Raw genomic sequence first — 27,946 nt, 5'->3', positions numbered from 1 at the left:
AATGTTTTATGCTGAGAGTGGTGGGACACTGGCCCAGGTTGCCCAGAGAGGCGGCAGATGCCCCATCCTGGAAACATTCCAGGCCAGGTTGGCCGGGGCTCTGAGCAACCTGATGTGGTTGGAGATGTCCCTGCTCCTGGCAGGGGGGTTGGACTGGGTGGGCTTTAACGGTCCATTCCCACCCAAACCATTCTGTGTTTCTAAAGCTGTGGCCTGTCTACTGGGGGGTGGATGGGTGGGTAAATACGCGCTTGGCTCGCCGACACATTGCCGTGCACAACGTGACTGCAGGGGCACTTGCACGAGGGGAACGTGGCACGCGGGGGCCTGTCTGCAGGCGGGAGTTGGGAGCCCGGAGCGAGCTGGAGCTCAGCGGAGGCAGAGCCTCCGGAGCCAGCTGTCTCCCATGGCCGCGGCTCGGGGAGGTGGGGATGCAGCAGGTCAGGCTGAGCTGTCGGCGCCTCTCGTGCACAGAAGGAGCACACGGCTCCCGCTCGCCCCTGCCCCGCTCCCTGGGCGCTCGGGGCTGCAGGAGGAGAGGTAATTCCATTAGCGGTACGAATGTGCTGGGCTCAGCCTTTGCCATCCGAAATAACGTTATAATGAAACAGAATTATACCGCTATTATTATTAATGGCGCTGAAGCTAGAATAGGGCTGACGCAAGCAGGCCAGTGTCACGTTGGGCCGCGGCCGAGCAGCGGTGCCCCAGCGATGAGGGAAGGGGAGGAAGATCCTGAGGCTGCTACAGGAGGAAGGATGATGTAACGCGGAAAACCACGCGGCGTAGAAGGGGATGCAGCTGTCTGACTATGCGCTATTTGAGAGCCATGCTTGCAGCGAGTTAGCATCCTGACAGGGTGCAAAACAGATGAATTTTTTTGGGAAACACCTATTTGTGGGTGTGCATGTGATGTTCCCGGAGACTGAAGGGCAGCAAAGCGCTTCCCTGGGGGTGGCTGGCGAAGGAGCTTGCTGTCCTAGGCTGAACCTGCTTCCTCTCCTGCAGCTCCGGGCTCCATAAATCCCGGGATAAACTGCCTGTGTGGTATGCGGCGTTTGACGGAGACACCATATTTATTCTGGCCCAAAGAGCTGCAAGTGGGGGGGTCCTCTGGGGTCTTTGGCAAATTTGACAGAGTGCCCGGTGTTTGGAGATGGGAGCAGCCGGGAGATGCGGGGGGAAGGCGAGATGAGCTGGAGGTTTCCTGTGGGCCAGGCTCCTGTGACAAGGGGAGGGCTGGGAAAACGGAGCTGGGAGCGGCGATGGGAGGCGTGCGCTCATGCTGTGCTCTGGCAAAACTTCAGAGGGGCTGTTAATACCTTGGAGATCCCGAGTGAGGAACAGGAGCCTCTGCAGCTTGGGATGAGCTGGTCCCGTGTCCGGCATCCCTCGCAGTGCCCTGTGCTGGGGCAGGGGCAGCGGGTCGCTGGTGGGGCTGGCTGGGGCCGGGGTTGCTGGTGGGGCTGGAGCAGCGCTGCGGTCTCCGGAGAGCTTCGTGGTGAGGAGCAGGCTCTTCAGCCAAGCCTCTGCTATGTGTTGTTACTGTTTATATAAAAACAAGAAACCTTTCCAAATATTTATTACTATATCATGTGCTGAGGAGCGGGTGCCGTGCATTCAGAAATGGGAAGCCGCCCCCGAGCAGCTGCCAATCTCTGCTGAGGCTGAATCTGAGATGCGGTTGACGTGGCAGGGCAGGAGCCGGCAGTGGCCCCGGGTGCTGAGCCCGGCCCCGCGGGGTGCTGGGCTGCAGGGCGGGCTGGTGCGGACCCTCGGGATGATTGAGCCACGGCGGTGCGGGTGCGAGGGGGAGGCTGGAAGGCGAAGGAGGGGTTTGGAAGGAGATCTGGCTGGAAAGGCACCTCTTCGCAGGGTTCCCTCAGCCCGGACTCTTCAAACGGATGCCGGTTTGCGTTTGCAGTGGCGTTTGGGTGGCTTTGCAGGGAGCGCGGTGGGCGAGCATCCCTCGGCTGCGCGGCCATGTGCAACAGCTCCCTCCGCTTCACCGCCCCAAAGCGGGTACCTGCCCACCAGCTCCCAGCCTGACCCGTGACCGTGCTCCCGCAAGGAGAAGCGGAAACATCAGGTGGCTCCAGGGAAGATTGCCTGGAGGTGGGGTGGGATTTTTGATCCAGCTTCTGCAGCTCATTTTCCTGCCCCACTGAGACGGCTTGGCCCTATAGCATCTACGTGTCACAGGTAACAGACGAGCATCTCATCTTCAGCTGACGATTGGGTTCTTACTCCAAAAACCAGACCGAAGGACGCCCAGCAGACCTGGGCGCAGGGGAGGAGCCGGCGTTCGGCTGTCCGGCCGGGAAGGCGAGGGGCCGCTGCTCGCCGCACGAGCTGGCGCTGCGGCTTTCGGTGGGTTACTAGAACCTTCTGTTCGTCCCCCCCAGCTCAGCAGCCCACTGCGTACGGCTCAGCAGAGAGGGTTTTCTCTTTTTATCCTGCAAAACTCAGCCCAGTATTTCTGAAATTTGCCCTAGTCCGTTTCTATAAAATACTACATAACAGCTGCAAGAGATTTCAGGCGAGCTTAAAGGTTTTTATTGTTCCAGTTAACTTCTTATTTATATATGTTTTTCCCCTTTCTTGCTTTATTAAAACAAGCTGAGCACACCGCTGCCTTTGGGCTAGCCGGTGGTGGCTAGCAGAAGCCCTGTCTGCTCAGAGGGGCTGACGGCACGAGGGCTGTGGAGGCTGGCGTGCTGGGGGACGGGCTGGACTGCTTATCCAAATTTCATTAAAAATGCAAATGGATTCTCTCGCTGGGACGGAGTCGCATTAAAAGGCAGGCCGTATCGTAAACATTAATAAAGTCGTATTGGCCAGCGGGGACGTGGATGTGGAGAGCGAGCCAAGAAAGCTCTTTGCAGAGCTCCATGTAAATAAAACGACTCTTCTCTTTTTCTCTTTTCCTCCTCTGGAAGCTGGCAGCCTAGATAATGCTTTAATTGGGCACGGTGGCATGTAATTGTACAGGACTCTTGCCCGAGAAGAGCCAATTTGATTCATGGCTCGATGAAGGTTTGTTAGTGAAGCAGAAGCCAAGCGTACTGGCAGCTTAGAGCTAAAGCAAAATTCACCTAAAGAGTAATTGCTCTAAAAAACCCTCAACAACCAAGCCCCGAACAAAAACCACCAGGCAGGTCTGATTTCCTCCTCCTCTAAGTGTGTTTAAGATGCTTCCCTGGACGTGATGCTGCAGGTAGTGTCTGATTACTGCCTCCTCCGCTGGCCTTGCTCGAGTGCCGGTGCCCCGAACAGGTTTCTGAGCGCGTCCTACCCGGCACTGAATCCCAGACCTTCCCTCAGGAAACCCGGACAGGGACAGACGGATCCCCGGGGCGGAGCTGCCCCGCTCCCCGCCGTAGCAAGGTGACTCCTCCAGCCCGCGCTGTGCCGTGCGCCGTGCCGCTGTCTTGCAGCATCAATAAAAATCTTGTTCTGAACAGCTTTGGCTGGAGAGAGAGGAGCGAGCAGACACAGTAAATCTACATGTTGGAAATGTTGTTTTAATATCTCACCCGTAGAGCATCAAAAGGAGTGCCAAGTACACTGGAGATCTTGCCAGCTGCAGCCCTTTGAATGTCTTAACGGCAGGGATTGCTGCGTAATAGCACCCAGCGCTCCAGGCTGCCGTGAGATAACGGCCTGCTTTCAAGGGAGGGAAAACAAGGAACGGTGTAATCTGCATCCTTTCCGCAGCAGTGGCGTGCGGGGGCCGGAGTGTGGTAGCGCTTGTCTTGCGAGGGTCAGCCCTGCGGGGCTGTGCTGCGCGCCGCGCTGCTGGCGAGCCGCCCCCGAGAAGGGAGCGTTCGTCTCGGGCTGCAGCCGAGGCAGAGCCTCGGGATGCGCTCCACGCCGCCGCGAGCATCCTCCCCTGGGTGAGGCTCGGCTTCGCGCCCCACGCGTTCGCGTGGTGCCAGCTGGGCCTGGCTGGCGTGGGGCAAACCCTCGTGTCCCGGCTCAGCCGGGATCTGCCTCGCGGGCAGGGCGAGCGCGAGAGGTGCCGAGGAGCCAACGCATCAGCAGGGGTCAGGGATGAGCATCCTCCCGTGGGGAAAGACTTTCTACCCCTGGCGCTGCGTGCTGCGGGAGCGGCTGTGCTCTCGCCCTCCATTCATGGAAGCTGTTCTTTTTTTCTGCAGAGGGTGTGGCTGGATTTCCTATCAGCTCGTTCCCATCAGCAGCGCACGGAGCAGGACTCCTTGAGACCTCCCAAAATTCCCCTGCGGAGTTTGGGACTGAGCAGGCTTGAAATCAGGTGCAGAACGGGTTGCGGATGCTCCAGCCATCGCCACTGGGGTGCTCCGTCGCCCGGTCTCTGCTTGGTGCTGGTCTCTGCGCAGGGGGTGCGTTTTGGAGAAGCCTGACAGCAGCGGGGAGGTGAGGTAGTCACTGCAGCAAAATTGGGGTCTTGCACCTCTGTGCCCAGCTCTGTCGGTGCCCAGTTTGTGCCGGAACTGGGCAAAGCACCGTGTTCTGTGTGGCGAGACCTGTGCCCGGTGCCGGTGGGTCCCCCGTGACTCCCGCTCTGCCGAACTCGCCCTCCCTGTCACAGGGCCCCCGCAGGCGTCTGTCCGTCTGTCTGCTGGACTTTGACTCTGCCCGGGCTGCCCTTGACCCCGGCGCTGCTGTCTGCTCTTGCGTGAAAAGGCCTGCGTTTGACAAATGGCTTCTTTCCTTGATGGGAAGTTTTCCACATTATTAGGGGATTTTTGTGGGTTTCTTGCCTGCCCTCCTCGCCACCTTTCCTTTTGCCTTTTTGCCTCTTGGAGGGAAAGGTCTAATGTCAGCGGTGCTGCGAGGTTTTCTGAGGAAATTGGCTGTCCCAGGATAAATCCTGTGGGAGTTTGTGCATCTCACAGCGTGAAGTGGGGCTCAAGGTGCGGTGGGGAGAAGCTGAGGCTTCGGCAGGGGGTTGAGATGGTCTTGTTTCCCGTTTTTACGGGCACATGAGGTTTAGGTGTGTGTGTGAAATGTCTTCCAGTACTGTGCTTCTCGTGGGAATTTCCCTGATTGCTGGGGAGGCAGTTGGAGCCTGGAAGTCCACACGGCTGTGAAGGGCTCTGAAGGGGGCTGGGAACGGCTGGGGTCCCTTCGTTGCTCCTGTCCCCTGCTTGGTACGCCTGCTGAAGGGTCAGCCCTGTGTGATGGGGTTAACAGTGCCTGGCACAGGTGACACGTTTCCAAAACAGCACACCGCACCTCCACCCCTCTGACCGTGGCCTGCCGCGCCGTGCTGCTGTCCCGTCCCGTGGCAGGCTGGCTCCAGCGACTTTGGCATGGGCAGAGCTGTTTTGTGGGAGCCTTGCCTACGGCGTCTCGTACACCGATGTGTCCTTTCTCGTTAACATCCAGTTTGTGACTGTTACGTAAACTCAAGAGATGCTCCCAGCTGCAAAGAGCCTGAGGTTCAGCAGCGATCCTTCGTGTCCGCTGGGACGCTGGATGGTGGCCACGTCCTTTTCGTGCTCGCCCCTCCCAGGGCACAGGGCGGTTTGTGGGATGGGGCTGGCAGAGGGCTCGCCGGGCGCGTGGGCTCCGGTGATGCACAGAGGTCGGAGCCTGCCTGGCGCTTTGCGTGCGTCCCTGGGACAAGCCTGCGGCTGAGGCGGTGGGCAGGTTTGAGAACAGCCCTCTGTTTGGACAGGATTTGGAAAATAAGAACCACTTGTGCCTCATGAGCTTCCCGTGAATGATTCCCTGGCCAGTTCCGGACCGCGAGCGCGCCTCCGCTCTGTGCGGGATCGTAGGGCGTCTGCATGGTGCAGCACCTTGGGAGGTTGGGGAGATGCCCCGTGGAGGGGCCAGCGGCAGCCCCGGGGGACAGTGGTGGGTGGGCGCAGGGCTGGGGTGCAGGTTGAGCCCCCGCTGTGTGGAGTGGAAATCGGGGCCTGGAGCAGCTGGGTGGCCGCGCAGAGCTGCGGGATGTGGCGGAGCCCTGGGGAACCCGGCCAGGGGCTGCCCGCTCCGCCACCTTGTCCGGCATTCACTGCAAGGAGCTCCGCTGTCCCTGCCTCCCTCGCCGCAGCGGGAAGGAAACGGCCTCGGAGAATCACGCTGATCAAATTAGCGGGGTCCGCTGGGGTGAGCGGTGGGGCGTGGCAGCAGGCATGGCTGCAGAGCTCGCCTTTTGCTCTTTTTCTTTTCCTGCTTTGTGTCCTCTCAGCGCACCGACGCTGCGGCGGGAGGGAAGAGCTGCCTGTGGCTGTTTGGAGAGCCCTTCAGTGGGAGCTGCTGGTGGAGAGCATCCCCCCATCGCAGCGTGCCCTGCGGCGTCCTGGGGCGTTTGATGCTCCTGCCCATGGTAGCGGTGATCTTCGTAAAGCAGAGAGACAGTGAGGACCAGATAACACTTGATTTTTATTTTTTTTTTTTTTTTTTTCGCTATTCTAAAATAGACTTAATGAAAATGGAGCAACTTCTCAATGAATCTGTCACTCGTGAAGGGTGGCTGCTGGGTGCTGAGCGCCTCAGACCCTCCTCCCCGGCTGGGTGCTGGGGCGTGGGAGGGTGCAGAGCGTGGGGGGAGCGGGGTGGAGCGTGGGGGAAATGTGAGTCAGCGTGTGGAGGGAGCCTCTGCCTCGATAACGTGGCTGGGGCTCGGCCGCGCTCGGACCTCAGCCTCCTGGTCCCTCCTCTGAACCCTGCTGTGCCGTCGGCTGCAGAGGCCTGGGACGTACGCAGCTCGTGCGGGAGAGCCTGCGGGGATGCTTCGGAAGGGGAAGCCCTGCTCCGCCGCAGAGCGGTGGAAGATGAGCCTTTCTGCTGGCGGGTGGAAGCGGTTGAAATAACGAGATAAAGTCCAGTTGGCTGCTCTCCTCTGGCTGGGGTGCGGTGGGGGGAGAGCGGCACAATCTCACATCCCCCGGGGACTCCGGGACCCTGCCCGCGGCGTTTTCTGGCTTCCCACTGCAGAGGAGCCGGGATGAGCTTCATCTCCTGCCGCCTGGCAGGTCCCACGCCTGGCTCCTGGGCTCCCAAGCTCCGAGGCGCACTGGCTGATGTTAGCCCGGATGAGTCGGCGGGGAGGCTTGCGTGGGGGCTAGGTGGGAGCGGCGGTGCTGAGGGGCACGCTGCGCCGCGGCCTGACCCTTTGCCTGGAGGCACCGGCGCCCGGCGGCACGCTGGTGGCTTCCACAGCGGGGGCAGAACGCGGCACACAGCCGTCCACAGAGGAGGGGAGGCTGTAGAGAAACCGAAAAGAACCCGAGCTTGTCCTGCGTGCTCCCGTTGGGTAGCTCGCGTGCGCGGGAGCTGCCGTAACGTCGGGAGCCGTTTGCGCCCGTGTTGGGGCAAATCCCTGCCTTGGGGCCCCACCCTCTGCGGCCGGCTGGCGTTGGCAAGCGCCCGGTTATTTGGGGAAAAGCTGGTGGTGAGGTGGCGGAGCGGAGACAGGGTCAGCGTTGTGCTGTAGGAAACTCGGGACTGTGGCACAATTACACCATGTGACTGCAGCGTTTAATAAATCCTCAGTGGGAGAGTTCGCCTTACAGGGACCCTGGCTGACCGCTGCGCTGGGTTGTGCTCAGATTGATCCGTTACCATTTCTGGGTGTTCAAGAAACCCTTCCAACATCTCTTTGGATGCAGAGAACAAAAACCCCCAAGATGCAGCTTGCTCAAAATAAGCCAGAGGCAGCAGCAGGGAAGTCATTACTCTTTGTATCAGCAAAAAAAAAAAAAAAATTGCTGTTGTATTCAGGATTTTTTTTTTTCTGCACTTCCTCAAAAGCAAAGGGACTGTGCAGCAACTCCGGCGTGAGTCGCAGGGTCACCAGCGCTGCAGGGATGGGCACTCACCGCAGGCACAGCCGTGCCCCTGCGTTGCGCCCGTGCCGCGTTCAGCCCCGCGCGGATGTAAACCAGACCCCTCCCCAGTGCAAGGCCCCCCTGAAACGCAGCGCCGGGGCCGCGGGTCGGGTGGCGGGACAGGTACGTGCCTGAACCGGCTTGATCCCGGCTGGTGCCACGAACCACGGCCGTGCGTCGAATCAGGATGCTGGGCAGTGTGTGGTTAATGCACGGAGACTTGGCTCCTCCAGTGCGGGGAGAAATAAACACCTGCACCCCTCTGTCGCTGTGAATAGATTGACTTTACAAACCTCCCCAGACTTGGGTAAGTCTGGTTTATTCAAAGCCTGGTTTTTAGAAATACACAGGGACAGAGGGGAACAAGATTTCAGACGGCGCTGTTTCTCGCAGTGTGTAAATGCCTCCCAAGCGTCGCTCTGCAGTAGCTCTGGGTTCCTGGTCTACTCCTGGTTTTGTCTTTGTCTTGATGGGGTTTTTCGCGTTTGTAGGGCCGGTTTTGGGCTCCAGCCCTGACCCACCTGGCTGTGAATTTCTGGAGGCAGCGCACGTGCTCCTGGAGGGGAACGGGGAGAAGAGACATGACGCTTATGGCCAAGGGTGCTTGGGAAACGTCTCACCCGCGCATGGGCTTCGCTCTGTGCCCGAAATAGACCCTCCAAAGGAAGCGAGGGCTTTATCTCGCAGTGTGTGCTCAGCACAAATTCCTCTTTGGGAACAAGCAGCAGCTCGGTCCTCGGTCTGTCTCTGTATCTCCAGTGCCATGGAAAATTAACTTTGGTATCAGAATTACGAAGCCCCTTGGCCTGAGGCTTACGAGCACAGTGAAATTCTCGCTCTGCTTTGAGCCCCATCTGTGGGTTTCAGTATGCTCCAGGTTCGGGAGGGAGACAACAGCCTGTCCGGAGCACACCCGCACCCCTGGTGCCTTGGGGCAGTTGGGGTGAGGACACCAGTGCGAGAGGGTGGTTACGGGTCACCTACGAAAACACGTCATTCTAGGCGTGGGGCTGGCACTGGTCCCGTCACCCCGAGATGCTCTGAATGGGTGTGAGGTCTGTGATTTGTACAGGAAAGGGATTTAACGCCTGCCGTTTGTCGGTGAGGCTCCCCCATCCGCTTGCCTTAGCGAGGCGTCCCTGCTCCCGGGCTGGGGCCACCTGCGAGGTTGCTCGCCCGTGGCTCCTGGTGCACCGCCCAGGCTCCTGTGACACCGCTTTAACATAACTGATTTTAGCCGGGAATTTGAGATAACCGTCCGGTTGACCCGGGGCAGGCGGACCAATGGTGGAAACGGAGGGCAGGCGGTAGCGGGTACGGAGGCTGGAGGGGCTTTTCACCGCCAAGGCTGCGGCAGGGGCCGGCGCCTGCCGGGCAGCACCGGCACCGGGAGAGCCCGGCATGAGGCAGAGCTGGAGTCGGGACGAGGTGGAAGATGCTGGGGAGGTGGTGGGACGTGGCCGCGTGGCAGTGGTATGGCAGGAGATGATGCGCACGCCGTGAACTCGTTAAACGCTGAAAGATCCTGGAGTCCCTGGGGGCTCCTCGCTTATTTGGAGGTGACGGTGGTGTTACCTGAGCACTGCTACTTCATAGCGGCCTTGGTCTCTGGTTTTGGAAATAAGGCAGCGTTCAGAATATTCACAGGTAAGTCAGGGAGTGTGAGGAGGAGAATGGGAGTGAAGTTCCCCTCTCTGCTTTGGAGATAAGTGATAAAATTCAGCTTGAGCTGAGTTACATTATTAGCGCTTTGGGGACTGGCTTTTTATCTTCCTTGAATGAGATTACTGCGCTGTTAGAGAAAGTACTGTCTCCAAAGCCAGCTAGCAGCCATCTTCTCGGGCTCTGGGACGCAAGTGGAGTACCTGGGGGGAGGGTGGGGGATCTGCTCCTGGGACTGCCCTCCTCCTCGCGTCTGACTTATTCTCTGGGCAGGACCCATCCCGCAGGGACACCTTTCCATACCTCTGCCTCCTCGGGAGAAGCTGACCTGGAGATTCAATTACAATATTAAATTACCAGGTCACCGGAGTTAAAGTAGGCTGCCAAGTTTTTAATGATCTTCTCTCTCTTGTCATGTGCGTTGGGTTTGGTTTTTTTTCCAAGCCTCCTTTCCATCTCTGCACTTTTAATTGAGACCATCTGTAATTTAACACATCGCGGCAGCAAGCCCGGGGAGCGGGCGGGCGGGAGTTGTGTAACCGGTGCAGGCGAGGCAGGGTTTTCGGAGGACTCGGCGCTCGTCCCCCGGGGACTGCCGCAGCTCCAGCGCCTTCGCGAGAAATCCAGAGCTAATTGCCAGGACTGTTTAATCTGGTCCCTCGGGGCCTTGATTAATCAGAGTGCTTATTTTTCCTCTCTCGCTGGTGGGGGTGCTGGGGGTGTCGTTGCGGGGCTGAGACGGGTCCTCGGGCTGTTGCGCGCGGGTGCGTGAGCAGAGCTGGCTGCAGGCACCGGCGTGTCCCCCGGGACGTCCCGGGGACCCAGACCCTGTCCCAGCAAAGGGACCAGGCTCAGGGGGCTGCAGCGCTTTCCTCGATGCTGCCTGTCCCGTTTGTCTGAGGTAAAAACTGAGTTTGTCCCTCCGTTGTGCGCCTCAAGAAGCCTCTCGTCTGCCTGGCCTCGGCCAGCGCTTGGGTGCTCGTCCTGCGATGCCTGCGATCGCTCCTTGCCTTGCTGGTCGCACGGGCGCTGGGGCTGTCCCGCTCCGACCCAGCGCCGTCCTTCTGGCCGCCCAAGGCCGTGACGAACTTCTCTGCGTGCGGTATCGCCAGGCTCGTAATTTGGGCTTTTAAGAAACAGGCTGGAGGGGATGGTAACATGGAAAGAAACAAATTCCAACCTGAAAAACTACCTGTTAGTGCTGCCGCTTCATGTCACCTGGCTGTATTTAAAGATCAGGGAATAGTGCTGTTCCCTGCGTTCATGCAGGGCACCTGTCGGGACGGGTGTGTGGGCAGTTTGGCGCTGGTGCGGTGCCCCCCGGTTCTGTGCGTGGGTCCGGGCAGCGGCGCCTGGCGCGGGGAAAAGGAGCAGGGAAGAAAGGCGCCCGCGATTCCCGCGTGCTCCACGCAGGGCAACGTATTGGCGGCTTCGCTCTGGTTGCTTTGAACTCCTCCGGGATGCGGCCGGGGCCAGCGGGAGGCGGGTGGGTTTGGAGGGCGGGCAAGCGGCGCGGCGTGGGGTCAGCGCCCTGCGTGGTCCGTGTGGCTGCCCCCACGCAAGCGCAGGGGCCCGCGGCTCCGCTGGCTGCAAACGCCGCTCTGTAAAGGTTTCCCGCAGGCGAGCTGTTCTGCCAGGGGCTGTTGGTGGTCTCTTAGGAGCCTGCTGTGGGGTGGGAGCGGGGTGGATGCCTGTGTGACCGTCCCTGCCTGCGTGGAGGGGGAGAAAAGAGCAGTTCCCGCGGGCTGTCCTTGAGTGCTGGGGAAGGGTGCTCTGCCCGCTGCGCCCATGCGGCTTTTTTGGCCCAAGCGATTTGGAGAGGAAGCAGGAGCTGGGCTTTTGCCATGTCCTGGGTGTTGGGACCCACCCTCGGCCGCATCCGGTGAGCCCTGCAGCAGCCAGGCTGGCTGCATCGCCCGTGCTGCTTCCCGGAGCAGCACCCTCTGCCCCGTCCCTGCCAGCCCGGGTGCAGCTCTCTGTGTTCCTCCGGCTCGTGGAACGGGAGAAGGGAGATCTTTCCCCATCTGAGCTCTAACATTGTCATCGTCCCCTTCCCCTCCCACACCTATTCTATTGCCGGGGATGATTGATGCTCTGCATCCCGCCTGGTTTCCAGACGTTCATTGTCATGCAGAGGATGTTGTTGGTTCATTACTGGTGTTTCATAGAAAGGCTCCAGATTTTTTTTTTAATATTTTGTTCTTATGTGGTCAAATCCTTCTAAAAGTGCATGGCTCGGCTCAAAATACTTAACTCCTTTAAAAAAAAAAAAAAAGCAATATTAAAGAAGTCTCTTGTGGAAGTGAACAGCAGAGTAGCCTTCCTCCCCATGCTCCTCACCGCAGCCGCTGCGGGCTGCTTCCGCGTGTGGGGCACGGCAGGCGCTGGATTTGCATGGTTTTCATTGGCAAGGCCTTGCCCTGAGGAGCCACGGATGCCGGCTGTGCCCCCCAGCTCTCGCACCGGCACGCTGCCACGGCTCGGCATTGGGTAGTGATGCTCCGCCGCCGCGGGCTGGGACCGCGCTCTCCTGGGGGGTCTGAACCGCAAGCCCCTTCCAGGGGATGGAGCGGGAGTGCGCAGAAACACCAGCCGCCATTCCCTGGGGAGCAACGGGTGCTGCTGCAGCTGTCCCGGGACTTTGCTGGGGCTGGAGCCGCGCAGCGGGACTGTGGACAGCCAAGCGCGCTTTGATCACCACGTCCCCTCCCTCCCGAGGACCGGGGGTGGGCGTCGGGGGTGTCGGGGCACAACTCGCGTTGGGTCGCGCCGAGATCATCTGGCCCCTGAGCAGAGACACACCATGAGAAAGTGGGGGAGCTCAAAGAGCAAACGACTCGTATCTGACTTCGAAGGAAAGGGTGCAGATAAAGGGTAGCCGCGCAGCGCGGGGGCCGCGGGAGGGGTGGGGCGGTTACGCTGCTGCCTGGATGTGATGGCTGCCCGGGGCGTCCTGCCTGCCGTCCGGCAGCGTGGTGGGCGGTGGAGTGGTGAGGGGCATGGGCAGCGTGTCCGGAGGTGGGGAAGGGCTCGGCGGCCGTCCCAGCCAGCCTGGGCTTGGAAATGAGGCGGGTGCTGCCGCGCCAAGCCTCGGGTGGGTGATGCTGTGGAAATGTGGCTGAGCACCAGAGCACGGACACAGCTCAAGGGCGTTCCTGGGGAGTCCTCACGCTTGTAATTTATAGAGGAATTTGGGACAGGGCAAAGCCAGTAGCAGGGCTGGGGGGCTCGGCAGGGCTGACTGAACTGCTGCTGGTACCGCTGGTTCACAGCTGGCAGAGCCGTGGCTGCCACTTTGCGCATCGCGCCGGCCAGGAGCCTGCACGGGGCTGAATTATTCAGTCTGAAAGCAAATCTCCATTACAGCTTGGTACGGGAGAAACGCTGATGAAGTCTGAGCCGGGACGAGGCTCTCTGATGTAAAATTAATGTCTCTGGAAACAGTTGCCAGCCCTGGCGTGGGTGTGCTGAGCGGTGGGCGCTGCGGCCGGTCGGCATCGTGGGCTTCGGGAGACGGGCCCCAAGAGGGGCTCTTCCCACAGGATCCTGGATCCCTTCGGACGCAGCCTCGTTCAAAAGCTGACGTTGCCCCTCTTCCCCTCCCAAGGGGCATGCCAGCAAAGAGCGAGGGGTTGGTGTTCTTGGAGAGCTGGGAGCTCTCCCTGTCGAATAAATGGGAGATGGGAACAAAAAGCCCAGGGCTGTACCGGCTGTACGGTCGGACAAGGAGCCTGGATCACTGAGGATGTTCCCGTCTGCCCTTTCCCTGATAGGAATTTGCACGAAGGGAGGATTCCTGCTCTCCAGGCACACAATCCCTGTGGCCGAGCTTCTTGCCTGGAAGGCTGAGCCCTCCCTGTGGCACTGGGGCAGGGCCTGGGGGGCCGGGAGGAGCAGGAGCCCCCTCCCCTCCCTGCAGAAAGGGGAAACGGCATCGGCCAAGGGGCTGCTCGGTTGCGGAGCCCGTGGCGGGCCCTGGTCCTGCTTGTGTGTGTGCCCACGCTCCAGCCCTTCCCAGCAGCCAGCCCGGGACGCATAAGGATGGGTGACAATCCCGCCTGTGCTGTAGGGTCCTGCACGGTCCCTGCTTCGGGAGCCGCTGACAGGATCTGCCGGAGAGCAGCACGGACCGCCCAGCCGTTTTTATAACGGCTGGGAGATTGTACAGCTCTAAAAAAATACATCCTGCTGCTTTTGCTTCAGAAATACCAGGAAATGCAGTTTTATCTTCCTGGTGCTGAATGACAGCTCTCTCAGCGCTAATTTGCAAGGCTGGGCCCCTTCAAATCTGTAATGAAAGTTTCTTTGTACCGTTAGTGTCGAATTAACTGGTCGGGGTAAGAATCGCTTTCTTGGATGGAAAATCTTTGTTCGGGCAATCACCATCTCCTAGAGAAATGAGGCTGGCGAGACCTCGCTGTCTCGTGCTCTCTTTTCCTTTTCGTTCAGCACTTCTTTTGTCTTCTGTGAGAAACCCAAACCCTGTGGAAGCGCCTTCTTGCACGCCTTCCCTCTTGCACCCCTCTTTGCTTGAATCGGCAGCGTCTCCCTCTCTCTCCCCTTCCTACCCTTCCCGATGCCGGGATGCTGCTGCGCGCATCACCATGCCAGGGTCGCCGTGCCAACGGCACACAGCAGACCCCGGGGATGGACATTGCTCGCCCTTCCTTGGGGTCGCAGTGCCATGGTGGGCAGGCACGGACGGAACGAGTAAGGGCAGGGTTTTTGTGTGTCTCACTTCGTCCTCCGGTCCAGCGAGCAAACTAACACAGAGCCAGCGCATCAGCCTGGACCCGCTGTAACCCCGTCATCCCAGACCCCGGAGCTGATCCCGGGGAGGTTTCCATACGGGAGAGCCGCAGCCCAGAAATCCCAGAGCGCGGCTGTTCTCACTGCGTCTCTCTGGAGCTGACCGCGGGAAAACCGCTGAGGCCTGGTGAGGAGCTGAAGATATTTGTGGTAAGAACCCCAGAAAGCTTTTAACCAAAGCTGGGGATTAAATCCAAATAGCACAAATTCTAGCTCAGCTTCTCTCTGTGCGCTGTACGTGATTAAAAGCTGTAAAGCGCTGTCAGAAATTCAGGACTTCCCCTCCTGGAAACCTCCTTTCCCCTTATTTCATGATTACCATGCTTCACTGACTTTGTTTGATGTACTGAGTCTTATTTTTTAACGTGGGAATGGAAAATTGTGGGGAACTGCTGGCTGCGGTGCATTTCAGCGTTTCATCGGGCAAAGCCTGGCTAATGCGTCCAACCCCGCGGGTCTGCCCGGCGTAGGTGGATCAACACAAAGCTCCTTTGAAATAAGTCCTTTTTTTAGGTTATTTTGTTTCCTCCAGTTTTGATAATCCGAATTCCAAGCTGTTTCCTGAATCTCTTGTTGTTTAGGAAGTGGAAGCGTTATCCAGATGAGAATTTCCACAGGTTGTAAGGGAGCAGCTACGCGCTGAGATACGAAATCATCTTCGAGCTTCGTGATATTAGAGCCATCTGCTAACCCACGGCTCCGTCGTCTCTCCGGGGAGGCTGTAGCTCCTCTCCGGGTTTGATTTTTACATGAATCTTGCTTGAACCTTCTTCTGTCTCTGTGAACTCTCCATCTGCCTTATTTGACCGCGTCTGAGAGCGTTCCTGGTGCCTCCAGAGCTCTCCCGTGGCAGGGCTCGCTCCAGTGGGAATGTGTCTTCTGGGAAGAGATGTGCTCGGGGGAGGCATCAGAGGAGACTTCCCTGAATTATTCATTTCGTGAAGGACTCGGGGAAAATTGATTAGCCCCTTCTTCAGAACATCAGGACAAGGAGTTCACGCAATGCGATTAGAGCAACGAATGGAGATCAAATAAAAGGCAACGCTGCCTTCTGCAGCATGGAGTTGCCAGGCAGGGTTCATTCCTGCAGGAAGCAATTTGTCACAGCGTCTGGGTTTTTGAGGAGGGCTGGATACCTTCCTGCCAGCTAACGACGTTTCGCAGGGGAGATGAGGCTAATCAGATCTCGTGTGGCAGGCTCCGAGCCGATAGCGTGCAGGGGTCAGGAAGTGATTTATCATCTCGAGCCAGCCTCGCTCCGCTGCCAGGTAGGCTGCAGGTTTGTGCTCCCCTGGCATTTTTCAGCCCTCGGCTGCGGGCTGGTGCCAGGGCCCTGCGCAGATGGCCAAGAGCTTGTGTCGGGGATGCTGCGGCTCGGAGGCAGCTCTGGGGCTCTCCTGGGTTTCCTGGACTCCGTGGAGAGGCAGTGTGTCGGGTGGCACAACGCCACGGCTTGTCCTCTGCCACCCGCAACCCTTTGTTGTCATCCAGCTCCTTGCACGATGCGGATCCGTGCGGCACGGCCAGGGTACAGGGCAAGGCAGTTTTGCCCCTAGAGCGTTCTTCCCAAAAATCTGATCCAGCATACACTGGAGAAATGCGGCCCCAAAATACCCCAAAAGACCGGCTCTGGGCAGGACTGGCCGCTGCGTCGGACAAACGTGTGTGCGGGCAGGAACAACGCGGGCAGCGACGCAGCTCCAGCGCTGGGGTCTGCTGCTCCGTGCTCCTCTCCGCGATGGGCCTGGTGCTCGCGGGCACTTGGAGATGCTCACAAGTAAAGCACTGACCCTGAGACTTTTCCGGGCTTTCATATTCCCGGGAGCACCTGTGCTCACATTGGGCTGGCTCCCTGGGCAGCCTGAGTGCCAGTGTAAGGAGCGTAAAGCTCCGATAAAGGACTTTTCCTGGGCAGAAGCCACTGGACTGGGAAGGGTTTTGTATTCTAAGAGCAAATCTTTCAGCGTTCTTGTGTCTTTGGGCAAAGTGCCCAACCGCCTGCATCGGGAAAGCGTCGGAGCGGAGACGGAGCAGGCGAGGTGAGCTGTGGTGCGTATGGTGGGAAACACTGTTGCATTTGTTTACATTTTGTAAACAGAAGAAAACACGCTGAAGGAGAAGGTGCCTGTGCGGGTGACACAGAGCAAACCAGCTCCTCGTTCGCGATAAACGGACCCAGTGAGACGAAGGCAGCGATACCGGTGTCGCTCATCAGTGGGGGAAGTCGGCGTGGCCAGGGCGGCCGCCGCGTGGTGGAGGAGCAGGGCGGTGGGAGCCCCTCGCGCGGGCAGGCCTCGGCATCGTGGGCTGGGGCTGCTCCCGGCGCAGGGTGGGCAGGGGCAGGGGACCACGCTCCTGCCGCAGCCCCAGAGAGCACGGGGCGGCCGGGTGCATCCCCCGCCCGGGGCTGTCCTGCCGAGCCTTGAGTGGTGAAAAACCTGGCTCTGTTGTGCAGCATCTCTCCCCGTCCCCTCCGACAAAAAGAGTTTTGTGCTGCTTTTACTGGGACAAGGGGACTCCATTCCTGCAGGACTGGCTGCGCCGCAGTGAGGAGCGGTGGAAATTCCTCGTTAGCGACCATGCCTGGGGCTGCGCTACTCGGGTGCTGGTGATGGGTTGCTGGGTGCTGAGCAGTCCTCAGCCGATACCTCGGCGTGCCGCAGCCCCGCGCGGTTTCCAGGCGCGGGGCGATCTCCAGGATCAGCGCTCAGTTTGCAGCTCGTGGTGCTCACCGGCTGGGCTGACAGGAGTCCTCTGCAATTCGGGGACCCGCTTCTCGCAGCGGCATTTCCACGCAGTGCAGTCAAGTGCTGGGTTTGTCCCCGCTGCCATTGCCGGGGATGTACCAGGGGCTTCTGTCTGCCGCAGTAATCTGTGACGTTGTCCCCACAACTTTCGTAAGCCTGCGGAGAGCCACGCTGCTCCAGGGCTCTGCCTTTCTCTTCTGGTGGGCTCTTCTGGTGGGCTCTGCCTTTCTCTTCTTTGCTTCCTCTGAGACAGATGTTTCTCCAGATGCCTGCAGTGGAGATAGCCCTAGAGAAGAACTTTGGGCCAGAAAACATTCTTGCATTGTGCCGTAACAAATGGTAAAGGTTAATGCTTCGTTGTTGTTGTGTATAAATGACTCAGGACGTTTGTAGCTCACCAGCGGGATTTGATAACTTTATTATCCTTATAATAAGATTTACAAATTAACTGTCTAATTAGCAACCTGGGAAAGCTGCTGCTTGTACTGTAGTCTCCAAGCTGACAAAGATACAGGCTGAAAACCCCAAAGCGCGATGAACCCACGTGCCGGGGTGCGGAGCCGCCTTGCTGCCTGTTGCGGTGCTGTGCTCCTGGAGCGCCGGAGCCCGGCTCCGGCTCGGCGGGGTGGGAAGCCAGCGGCCTCACACCGGATCAGTCGCGGGCGGAGAGATCTGTCAAATCTTCTCGCGGCTGTTGGGTGGGATGCGCGGTTAGGAGTTAAGGCAGGATTACTGGTGTAAGCTCCTGTACCCCGTTAATACTGTTGGCCCTTGCTTGGTGTGGATTGACAGTTCGCCTAAGCACGAGTGAAGTCTTCGCATGGATCTTTCCCAGGCCTGCAGAGCTTCCCTCGAGGCGCTGGATGCGGAGCCCCCACCGCTGCCATCGGCAAAGCGCCTCTCGTTTCCCTGGGACGCGCAGGGACGTGTTACGCTGCCGTCTTCCAGCGGATTGTCCTTACGAGCTCCGAGCTCCATTACCATTGACTGCTGGAGAACCTGCCATTCCTGCTAAATACTCCCTCGCCACAGGATGACTTGGCAATCATTTCCTTAATTGGCCTGTAAAAGGAATGTAATAGGAAGGGGAAATCCTGCGTTTCTGGTGCATTCTGTAGATCTGTGCTCAGCGGGCAGGAGGCGATACCGTGTGTGGATATTTAAAGCCATCTTTAATAATTCACCTCCTCAGTGAAACGTTGAAAGAATACGGGGAGCGGCTGCGATAAAGACCCGGGGTGGTTTTGAGCCTCTCGGCCGTTGCCTTTCCAGCCCCTCCTGCCCCTGGAAATGGGCGTTTCGCTTCTCCTGCTTCCGCAAGTGACGACGTAGAGCGAGCGCGTTCCGCAGAGGCGAGGGCAAGCGGCTGGCCCGGCACCGGTGTGCGCGCACGCGTGCGCTCTGCTCGCTGCAGCCGTCCTCGCGCGGCTGTGAGGACCGGTCCTGTGCTCTGCTTTCCCTTGCTGCCTCACATTCCCCCTTCATTCCTCCCTCTTGCCTGACTTCTGCCTGACAAATTAAATGTCTAATGAGAAAATATAGAAAGCCACTGCAGATTCTTCTTGTGCACAGCAGAACTTAAGTGGTTTCTTTAAAGTTTTATTTTATTTAAAAAAAAAAAAAAAAATGCCTTTGAAACCCCCAGCTCTGCTGATGTGCTGCGTTTCCTGGCTCCGCAATGCAGACAGAAATAGCCGAGGTGGCAAAGCCAGTATTCCAAGGCAGAGAAACAAACCCTTCTCAATCCCCGTCGTACCTCGAGCGTGCCGTGTGCTGGCCGCAGCGTTTGGGGAGGCTGCTTTCCTCTGCCCGCTCCTGAATTGCAGGAAACTTGTCGCTGTGCCTGGCACTGCTTACATGGGATGTGCTCGGCTGGCAGGGCTGGCGTCGCGCGGGCGCTGGAACGGGCTTTGCACGGAGCTGCCCTGGGATCGGCTCAGCGAACAGGCAGCATGCTGCCTTAGTGGGTCCGGTTAGGAGACGGGAAGAGTGGGGCAAGGAAAGCTGTTGGAATGCCAGGCAGTTGCGGTGGTGGGAGCGGAAGGCGGTTGGCTCTCGCGCCTTTCGGGAGAGGCTGGTGATGGTTTTGCTCTCCGGGGCCCTGCGGAGCGGAGCCTGGCTCGCGTGCCTGGTGTCCCCAGCTGTGCCCAGCCGGAGGAAGGGGCAGAGCTGGCGGGATGCCGGAGCCAGGCGAGGGCTGGGAGGGCAGCAGCTGCCAGCGCCTGGTTCACGCTGTGCAAAGTGACTCGGTGTCACTTGTGAGCAAGCGGTCGCTGGTAGGAAGGCCAGCACGGACAACTCCTGCTTTTTTCCTTCTCAGCTTCTGTCCTCCCGAGGGTAGGGAGGTTATTTTCCCCAGGCAAGAGCAAATATCGCTCAGCCCGGTACCAATCTTGTTTTCGTCTTTTGAACTGAAATTATTGCGGCTCCGCTGGGAACCTCTCACCGCAGCCGAGATGTTGGCGTCAGCGCGCAGCCTCCCGACAGCACCCGCGCTGCCGCGGGTCGCGGAGCCTGATTGAGTTTATGCGCACACTTCAGGCCAAATCTTTGCTAATAGAGTTCTGATTCCTTCCTTCCTGCTTCCCAGATGCTTCTGTCTCTGTGTACAAATGACAGCCACGGTGAACAGTATTTTCAATCAAATGTTTGTTTGTTGACTCAGAAAAGCAAGCGAGAGGTCCTGCGAGGAGAGAGTTCTTGGCAGCTGTTGTGCCTCCCAAACCTTCTGGGTTTGTTTTTTTCACAATGAAAAATGTGAAAAGGAAAGCGAATTTAAAGCTGGATGTGGCAGGGCACAATAGGGGATTGTGAGTTTAACAGCAAACGTCACTAGCCTTTTCCTTGCTCCTCAGGAAAAGTCCAATATTGGTGCGACTGAAACGGCTCCGTTTGTTTTAGGTGCTGGGTTTCTCTGAACCCCAGCAGACTGCTTCTCGTCTTCCAGTTGCTCTTTCATTCCACGTAACTACGGCTCTCCGGAAAAGGACGTGGCAAGCAGAGACCCCCGAGACAGCGCTGACTTTGGTGCTCAGGTTTCCCCCAGACAACAGCAGCCTTTGCTCAGCTTTGTTCACAAAATCGCCACTTGTTCCCTTTGCTCCCTTCCTGCCTGGGCTCCCTCCAGCACGATATTGCCTGGGAGCTGAGGTCCCGTCCCCTGGGACAGGGCACGGATGCGGGGATGGGGACGGGGCGTGCATGTGGATGCGGGGATGGGGCGCAGATGCGGGCGCGGGGATGGAGCGCAGGTGTGGGGATGGGACATGGTGCAGCTGTCGTGCAGAACGTAGGTGGACCTCGGGGGGGTGGCACCCAGGAGCAGGTGATGTGGGGTGCAGGGTGGTGCCTCCATTCCCTGGACCTGGGCGCCCCGGCTCCCCAAAGCAGCAGTGCCACCTCCAGCTTCAGGCTGAGACCTGCAGAGAAGGGCCTGGGCCGTCAGTTGAAGTTATCTGCAGTGGCAAGGGGCTTTTTTAAGGTCTGTCACTGAAAGTAAGGGGCTTATTTGGCATTTAGGGGAAAAAATAGCCTTTAAGTACAGTGCTTTGCACAGGCTGCAAAAATACTGCCGGCAGCTTCAGCTTAGCGTGTGCTATAGGGGTTTGGCGGTTTAAGGGATGCAGATTTAGCTCTGGATGCTTATGCTTGAAAGCCTGGGTGATGGCACGCTGGGATTAATGTTCCTGTGCCGTTCCCAGAAGGGTGACTTTGTCATCGGCGTGCGTGCGCGAGGAGAGGGAGACGTACGTGTCTTCTGGTCTGGCGAATGAGGCTGTGGAGTTGCTGAAGAAAAGCCGGGCTGTGGGAGGAAGATTGCCCACCTGTTCCCTTGGGTACAATCTTCCATTTTTGGACACATGCACTTTTCAGCACAGATCCCCGCGAATGCCAGATTCTTCCTCTTTTTATACACGGCGATGACCTCAGAGCGTGTGCAGCGAGCGGCAGCGAGCTCAAAGTGAACATAAGGGCTCCCAGCCCTCCTCTGACGTTCGCTCAGCGTTTCGCTTCTGTTGAGTTTTGCTGAAATGCTTGGTCCAGTTGACGGTACTCAATAAGGTTTAAAAATCTGCCGCAGGCTTAGTTAAAGAAAAGTCAAGTCTCCTCATAAATCAGACGTAGCGGCTTTTTCTGTCCTGCGCTCCGGGTTCCCGCGGTGCCAACCCCTTACCCTGACACTCTCGCTGTCTTCTCTTTGCAGTTTGCTGCTTCGTCGTGCACAAGCGGTGCCATGAGTTCGTTACCTTCTCCTGCCCCGGCGCGGATAAAGGCCCTGCCTCAGACGTGAGTACCCGCTCCGCCTCGCGGGAAGGCGCGGCGCGGCCTGGATCGCGGTGTTCCGCAGCGGTTTGGAGCTGCTGTTCCTCCAGCTTCTTTGGCTGGTGACACTTCTGTGCCATTGTTCCACACAGATCTCTAATTTTCACACAGATCTCTAATTCGTTGTTATTTGTGGTTGTGTGGGCTCACGTACGTTTCTGAGACACTTCAGGTACTTTCAAGTCATCCAGCAACGCAGAGCAGGGGGAACGTGCGGGAACGCAGAGACGTTTCCCTTCGGGGTGAGTCTGCAGCCTTGCCCGTCTCCCTTTTGTCCCTTGAGTCGCAGCCTCAGTTTCCCCATCAGTGAAATGACGTTTCCAGGCTCTGCCACCTGATCCCCGGTTTTAGATTTGGGGTTGATTAACACGAGTGAAGCACTGAGTGCTAAGAAGCCGGTGTAAGGCTTTGGCCAGCGTGCCCTGAGCACTCTCTCCTGGCAGGGTTTGGTCCAAGGTCTTGATCAATTCCTTCTGTCACACGTGACACCCCTGAAAGAACTGGCTGTCCTTTAACGGATGCCTACTGTGTTGCTAGACTAGAGCCAGCCTGGGGAGTGTCCCTGTCCTTGTTCCTCCTCAGCTCATTGCTTTTTCCAAAGGCGTCGCTGCCCCACGTCGTTATTTCGGCGTTGACCCTGCGTTACCTGCGGTTGGGGCTCTCGGCCACCCGCCTGCAGCATCCCGGCTCCTTGCCTTGTCTCGCTAAAAGCAGGCACAATTTGTTGGTCTGTTTTGTATCATCTTGCAGGTTTAACTAAACCAATGTATGGGTACGGTCTTCTCGAAGAAAAGAAGAACCCCGCAGGCACATTCACGCTTGCTTGTGGTTTGCACGGTCAGTGTTGCTGCGTTTGCTCCGACCCTCTCAGGAAACGCAGAGCTGACCGGGCAGCATCGCCAAGGGCAGTGAAATTCCTGGGAAATACCAGTTTAGGGGTGACTTTTGGAACACAATGTCACTGTTCTTTAAAAGCCAGGACCCGCACCAAATGCGGGCTGGCTGAGTCCCCACCCTTGTTCTCACAAGGGCTGAATCTCCTGGTCAATCCCCGGCTTTCGGGGGCGAGCGGGGGAGCTGGAGCAGCTGAGCTCCTGTGGCTCCTCGGCGCGGCGCTGCCAGCGCCTCTCAGATCTGTCTGGCAGTTTTTGTGTTTTACCGTAGAAACCGGCTGATTTGGGGAACTGCTAGGAGAGCAGAGATCGAACTTGGGGAAATGGCAGCGCACCACAGCGCTCGCCCTTGAGAACAGAACCAGCGGGAGTGGGCAGCCAACAGGCAGCGGAAGGTGGATGCTCAACACGCATTGCCAGGCGCCGTGGCCGCAGCGGGGCTGCGCGCCGTGACGGTGATCTGTGGGGGCTTTTGGGGAGGGGGCGAGGGCAGCGCGGGGGTCTGGGCAGGGGCTGCGAGGAGAGGCCGTGGGGGGATGCGGAGAGGAAGAGCGGAGCCGGGGTGGCCCCTTCCATCTGGCTTTGCCTCCCGTATGAGTGCGCTGGGGTTGGGGCCTTTCTGGTGTGGATCCGAGGAATCTGGCTGGGCTTTGGCCCCGAAGAGCCGCTGGGCAGCTCCCGTGTGCTGCCGGGGGTGCTGCAGGCGCAGCCCCCAAAACGGCTGCTTTCAGCCTTGGGCTGGTGCACGGTTCGGTGGGCCCAGTCCTGTTTCCACTTCCCACCAGACAATCAGTCAGGGTGTCAGGTGGGGTTTTCTAACCCCCACCCCTTTGCATATGACTCTCACTTTCCTTGCTGAAGGCTTTCTCCTCTGTAGCAGCTGGTGCTAATTGTGGTGTATTGGTAGCTGTTCAACCTTAAAAGTTTGTTAGTGGAGAGGAAAAGGAGATGCAGTGGAGATGCCAAGCCAGGAAAGACCGGTGCATCCACAAGCACTGGTCCTGCAGGCTGTGAGTCCGTTACGCGTCTCTGTGGACCCGAAGCGCAGGTCCCAACACCCTGACCCCAGGGCTGCCCTTACCTTAGAGTTGAGTTTGGCCACCCGGGCAAGCTAACAAGCTTGCACACGCGTGTCCGGGTCCCTCTGCGCAGTGCCAGCGCTTGGGTTGCCGGTAACGTGCCATCCTGCAGCCAGCGGTGCCGGGGGCTTTACAACCACCTCTGCTGCGAGGAAGCGTCCTGCTGTGAGATTCCTTCTGGCCGTGTGGATTTAGCTCTGACGTGCTCTCCCTGCTCTGTTCTGTCGTCTTAAACACGTAAGGAAAACAGCAGCAAGACCCGCTTGAGTCTGGCACCCTGCAGACCTACTCCAGGCTGCAAGAGGTGCGTGTCGTATATCCAAAAATACACGCGTTTAGGTATGTATTCAGATATTTGTGCGTGCAGAGGTGAAATCTTACTTTTAAGGCTGCTTTAGGTGCAGCGTATCCGGAGAAGGAGCTACTGTCTGAGCGGAGCTCCCAGCCTCCCCACCCTGGCACCAGAGGAGGTGACGGCAGCGGGCACGTTTTGGGCGGCGGAGCTGGAAACCCTCCCTGGTGCGGCGCGAAGCCAGCGGGAAGGTGCCGGCGAAGGAGGTCGGGACCGAGAGAGATGGAAATGCCAAAGCCACTTAACCTTGCTGAAGGAGAATGAGGTTTGGCGGCGGGAGAGCAGGGGCGGCTGCGGCGCAGATGCCACCGCCGGAGCTCTGCTGAGGTGCTGGGCAGCCCGCCCGCGCGGACTCTGCTTTCTCATCCTTGCTCATCATCTGGATGGCAGCGCGCAGCGGGTACCGCGGAGACGTTTTGCCTGCTTCCACGCACCGTTTTGGCTGGAGGCAGACGCAATGCTTTTCTTTTTCTCCGCACCAGCCCTGTCCGAGGGGAGAGCGAGGAGCAGCAAGGAGCCCTCGGACAGCCTGGTCCCGCTCCCCTGTTTTGCCCTTTAGCAAAGCCCCTGGCAGGCCCTCTGGTTTGTGCCCCTGGAGAGCTGTCAGCTGGCGATGCATGCAGGGCAAACTTCCTTCCTCCTGCACTGGCAATCAGGCTTCTTACAGCGATACAATCCTAACGAGCTTGGGACCAGGAGACGGACAAGCACTTCACCAAGCGGCAATGCCCTGTCTGCTTCGGGAATATGCCGAGGAGAGGGGCTTCGTTTTGAACTGGCACAAAGCTGGAGTTTTCCCCTGCTCTGTTCTTGCTCATAACCACAGCACGAATCCAGAGCGACCTATGATTATGTCAAACGCTGGTAGCATCGAGGCTGTAGCGATGAGACCTATGCATTTTTTTCAGTCAGTGCAGCGATCTGGTGACTGTCTTTCCTTCCACAAATATTAATATCCAGTGAAATCTTGGAAAGGCTTGAGACAGAATGTGTCTGAGGGAAGGGACAGGGTTCTCTCCGTGCAATGGCATCGCGGCGCTCGGCGGCTGGAGGAGGCTGCTCTGGCTGGGCTGCAGTCGAGGGATGCTGTGCCTCCAGCCGGATCCCAGCCTGGGCTGAGCTTCTAACGCCAGCCGGCTGTGGGTTTGCATCCCCGTGCTGCTCCGTTCCAGTGTGCTAGTTGTGGAACCCAGGGGAAAAATATAGTGAAAGAAAAAATAAATTCTAACTTTGCTCCTTGATCTCTGATTCTTGTAGTGCTTCATAGTTAATTGAGAAGCAAGGAGAAAAACATTTGGCATCCTGTAAAGTGCTTGTGGTGTATAAGGATGCTTAATTTTAAGATTTAATACTAGTTACTGAAATCTAACTCTTCTGTTTGCAGTTCCGTACGTGCTTAGGTGCTTTCCGGGTGGTTGGCTGTGCATACATCGAGCAGAGAACCCTGGGGAGGGCTGACATTTTACACTTTTCGGAGCATAACGAAATAGCTGGAGAGCAGCGAAATGTCAAAGTCTGCCCGTCACCATCGACCAGTCCTGCTCCGGAGCCGTCTTCTGTTTGATCTGGTTGTGGCTGAGCCTCCGCGAGGAGAGCCAGAGCACGCGTGTGTTTAACCTTGCGAAGCCCACGGAACGGGAATCTTCCATCTCGGAGAGCAGCAGTAATTATACAGCAGTGAAAGGGCTTCGAAGGGAAAAAAAAAAAAAAAAAATTGCTTCTTGCAGTAGAGAACGAAGCTGCAGCTATAAATACTGGTGCTGAAGACACCAGGCTGCTTTCGTGCTGGATTGCTCTTAAGTCACAGCAGGATTTTTTTTTTTTTTTTTGAGGCTGCAGCTGTGACAGTGGGTCTGTGTTTTGGGCAGGGCGTTGCTGAGGACGGTGTGTCTGTTACCCAGTACTGGCTCGCCCAGGGCAATGGCATTTTTTGCATTTTCTCCTCTACCTCATCTGAACATGTGCTGTGCTGAGCTTTGACGTGATGGGCATGGGCCCCGCATCCTCCAGAAGGTCTGAGCATCACCAGAGCCTTCACACTCATGCGCTCTCAGCTTGTGGTCCATCCCCCATGTCCCCGAAGACAAAACGGGCGAGCTGTTCGGAGAGGACGGCCGGCCCAAACCCACCGGTTCCAGTTATTTTCACGCCAGGCGCTGACGCTCCTGTGTGCAGGAGGCAGGGTTGGCATTGACCGTTCCAGCTGAAGTTCTCTGGAATACGGCAAGGTCTTCAGAGCTGGAGCCAGGCGTGTGTAATGTAATGCAGCTGGCAAGCCTCATTAGAGTCAGAGCTATTAGTAGGATGCATAATTATTTAAATGGTAGACAAAATAATCATTAAAATTACCTTCTTTGCATTATCCTGTTAAAGGCCATCCAATCAGGATGCATTAAGTACCAGAGTTGCCCTAGGAAGGTAACAGGCCAGCGTAGCTCCGTTTCAGTTTTGCTTTTAATTTCTCCACCATTTGCAGCTTGAGGAGAGGATTTCTGCGATGCCGTCACCGCGGCGCCTCTGGCCGTTCCACACTGTTTGCTGGAGGCAGAATCATTTCGTCTTTGTCTTGGACCCCTCCTTTCTCAAAAAGCTCCAGAGCTGGGTGTTTGTGCTGAAGAAAGCACTGCTACTGTGCACGCTTAGAACGAGATGCTTCACAGGGTGACACGGATGTCGCAAGCGTCAGAAGCCGTCTTTGCAGCGCCAGCGCGTGGCCGTGACCCCTTCTATCCTGTCCGCAGCATCGCCAGACCCCACGCTGACACCCGTCGCGGGGGGCAGGGAGGGTCGCTCTGCTTTCCCGTGGCTGGTTTATTCTCTAGGGCTTTTGGGCAGATGTGGACCGGCCCCAGTTAGCAACGAGATGTCAGTGGTGGAACAAACGAAGATGCGATTTGTACTACCTGAGAATTAGCAGCTGCTTCAGGTTTCTCCTTCCTGGGATCTCCTCAAGCGGGACGGGATGCCTGCTGCTGGGTAGGGACCCCGCTGCCCTGGGGCTGTCAAGGGTGGAGGTGGGGTGCACAGCTGCCTTCCCCTCCTCCAGATGTGCCCGTCGAGCCAGGACCTCCCTGAGGGCACCAAGCACCCTCCAGCCCAGCGCCTGCCTTAGAGGGCAGGACCTCCATCTCCTCGCGTCCTGCGTGCTCCTGGGCTGCCCTGGCCTGGCGCATGAGCAGATCTCAGATCTTCACAGCCCTGCTGCAGCTTGCTGCTTTCTCGTGTCTTGCTAATTAACTTCTCCGGCTCTCACGGCGTGCCATCTGCCCTTGTGTGAGGGCACATGCTGGCTGCTCCTGCCGCTGCCGGTTCCCATGGGATGAAGATGTATCTGCCGTGCTCCCTCCCGGAGCCTTCTGGTCCTTCCCTGCCTCCGCCGCAGCCCAGCCTTTCTCCTGCAGCCTGCACACATCTCCAGCTCTGACCCAGCAGCTCTTCTCTCGTTTTCTCGGGGCGTGTGTCTGGCTGTGCCCGTGAAGAGAGTGCAGCCTCCCTGGCTGAAGGAAGGGGACCCGAGAGCGTGCTCGGCTCCGCAGAGCCGGTGGCTGGGTCTGAGCTGGGACTGTGCAGCACCCAGCCGTCGGGAGGGCGATGGGGTGGGTGGTGTGGCCTCTGCCCACCCGCCTGGCACTGGTAGGGGGGTCTGGAAACAAAGGGTCCTGCGGGCGGGGGGTGTTTCAGGATCTGGGTGCTGGGCTGAGCAGACTGGAGGCTGCGGAGTGCGGGGAGAGCCCTGAGGGAGCCCTGTTCTCACAGAGAGCTTACGCTGTAATGAAGTGACTCTCAAGACACAGGAAAGATGACAAACATTTCTGAGTGATGTTGAGATGCTAATGCTGATCAGGGAAAGAAACTGAGTTTGGCTCTTTTCTTGCTGCTGGGTAGGAGAGCATACGTTACTCAATGTTGGCGGCAGCAGCAAGAGCAGAGTAACTGTCACCCGTGCCCCTCGCTGGCTGTCCGCCCAGCAGGTCACGTCTCCCGTCAATAGAAACGGATTGGCCTGCTGGCCGCTGTTGAGGAAAGCTGTCGAGGGCAGGTTTTACCTGTGGCCGTGTTTGCCCTGGAAGCAACCGAAACCGTGATGCTTGTGCCCGCAGATGCGTTAGGTGCCGGTGTGCGGCTGGGGCTGCGGCCCTTCCACGGCCGGGGTCTGGGCAGAGCGGCTGTGGCTGTAGTACTGTGAATGATAGAAAATGGTGCAGCAGTGTCAAATCCTCTTTAGAATGTGGCATGATGAAGGAGGCTTCCAAAG

The 27,946-nt window shown here is 58.2% G+C and overlaps 1 protein-coding gene across 2 annotated transcripts in view; it reads left to right on the top strand.

Annotated features, from left to right (window-relative positions):
* The window catches only part of PRKCB (protein kinase C beta), a 112,096-nt gene that overhangs the window by 22,839 nt on the left and 61,311 nt on the right, over positions 1-27,946 (top strand). For both annotated transcript variants that reach the window (XM_086760257.1, XM_086760256.1), the window contains exon 3: positions 21,249-21,331. In XM_086760257.1, coding sequence (XP_086616383.1) covers positions 21,249-21,331 — 83 coding nt within the window. The remainder of the gene's footprint in view (positions 1-21,248; positions 21,332-27,946) is intronic.

This window comes from Chlamydotis macqueenii, chromosome 15 (genome assembly GCF_036417535.1).
Source record: "Chlamydotis macqueenii isolate bChlMac1 chromosome 15, bChlMac1.mat, whole genome shotgun sequence".
In the NCBI taxonomy this organism is placed as follows: domain Eukaryota; kingdom Metazoa; phylum Chordata; class Aves; order Otidiformes; family Otididae; genus Chlamydotis; species Chlamydotis macqueenii.
This window is presented reverse-complemented; position numbering and strand designations above follow the sequence as displayed.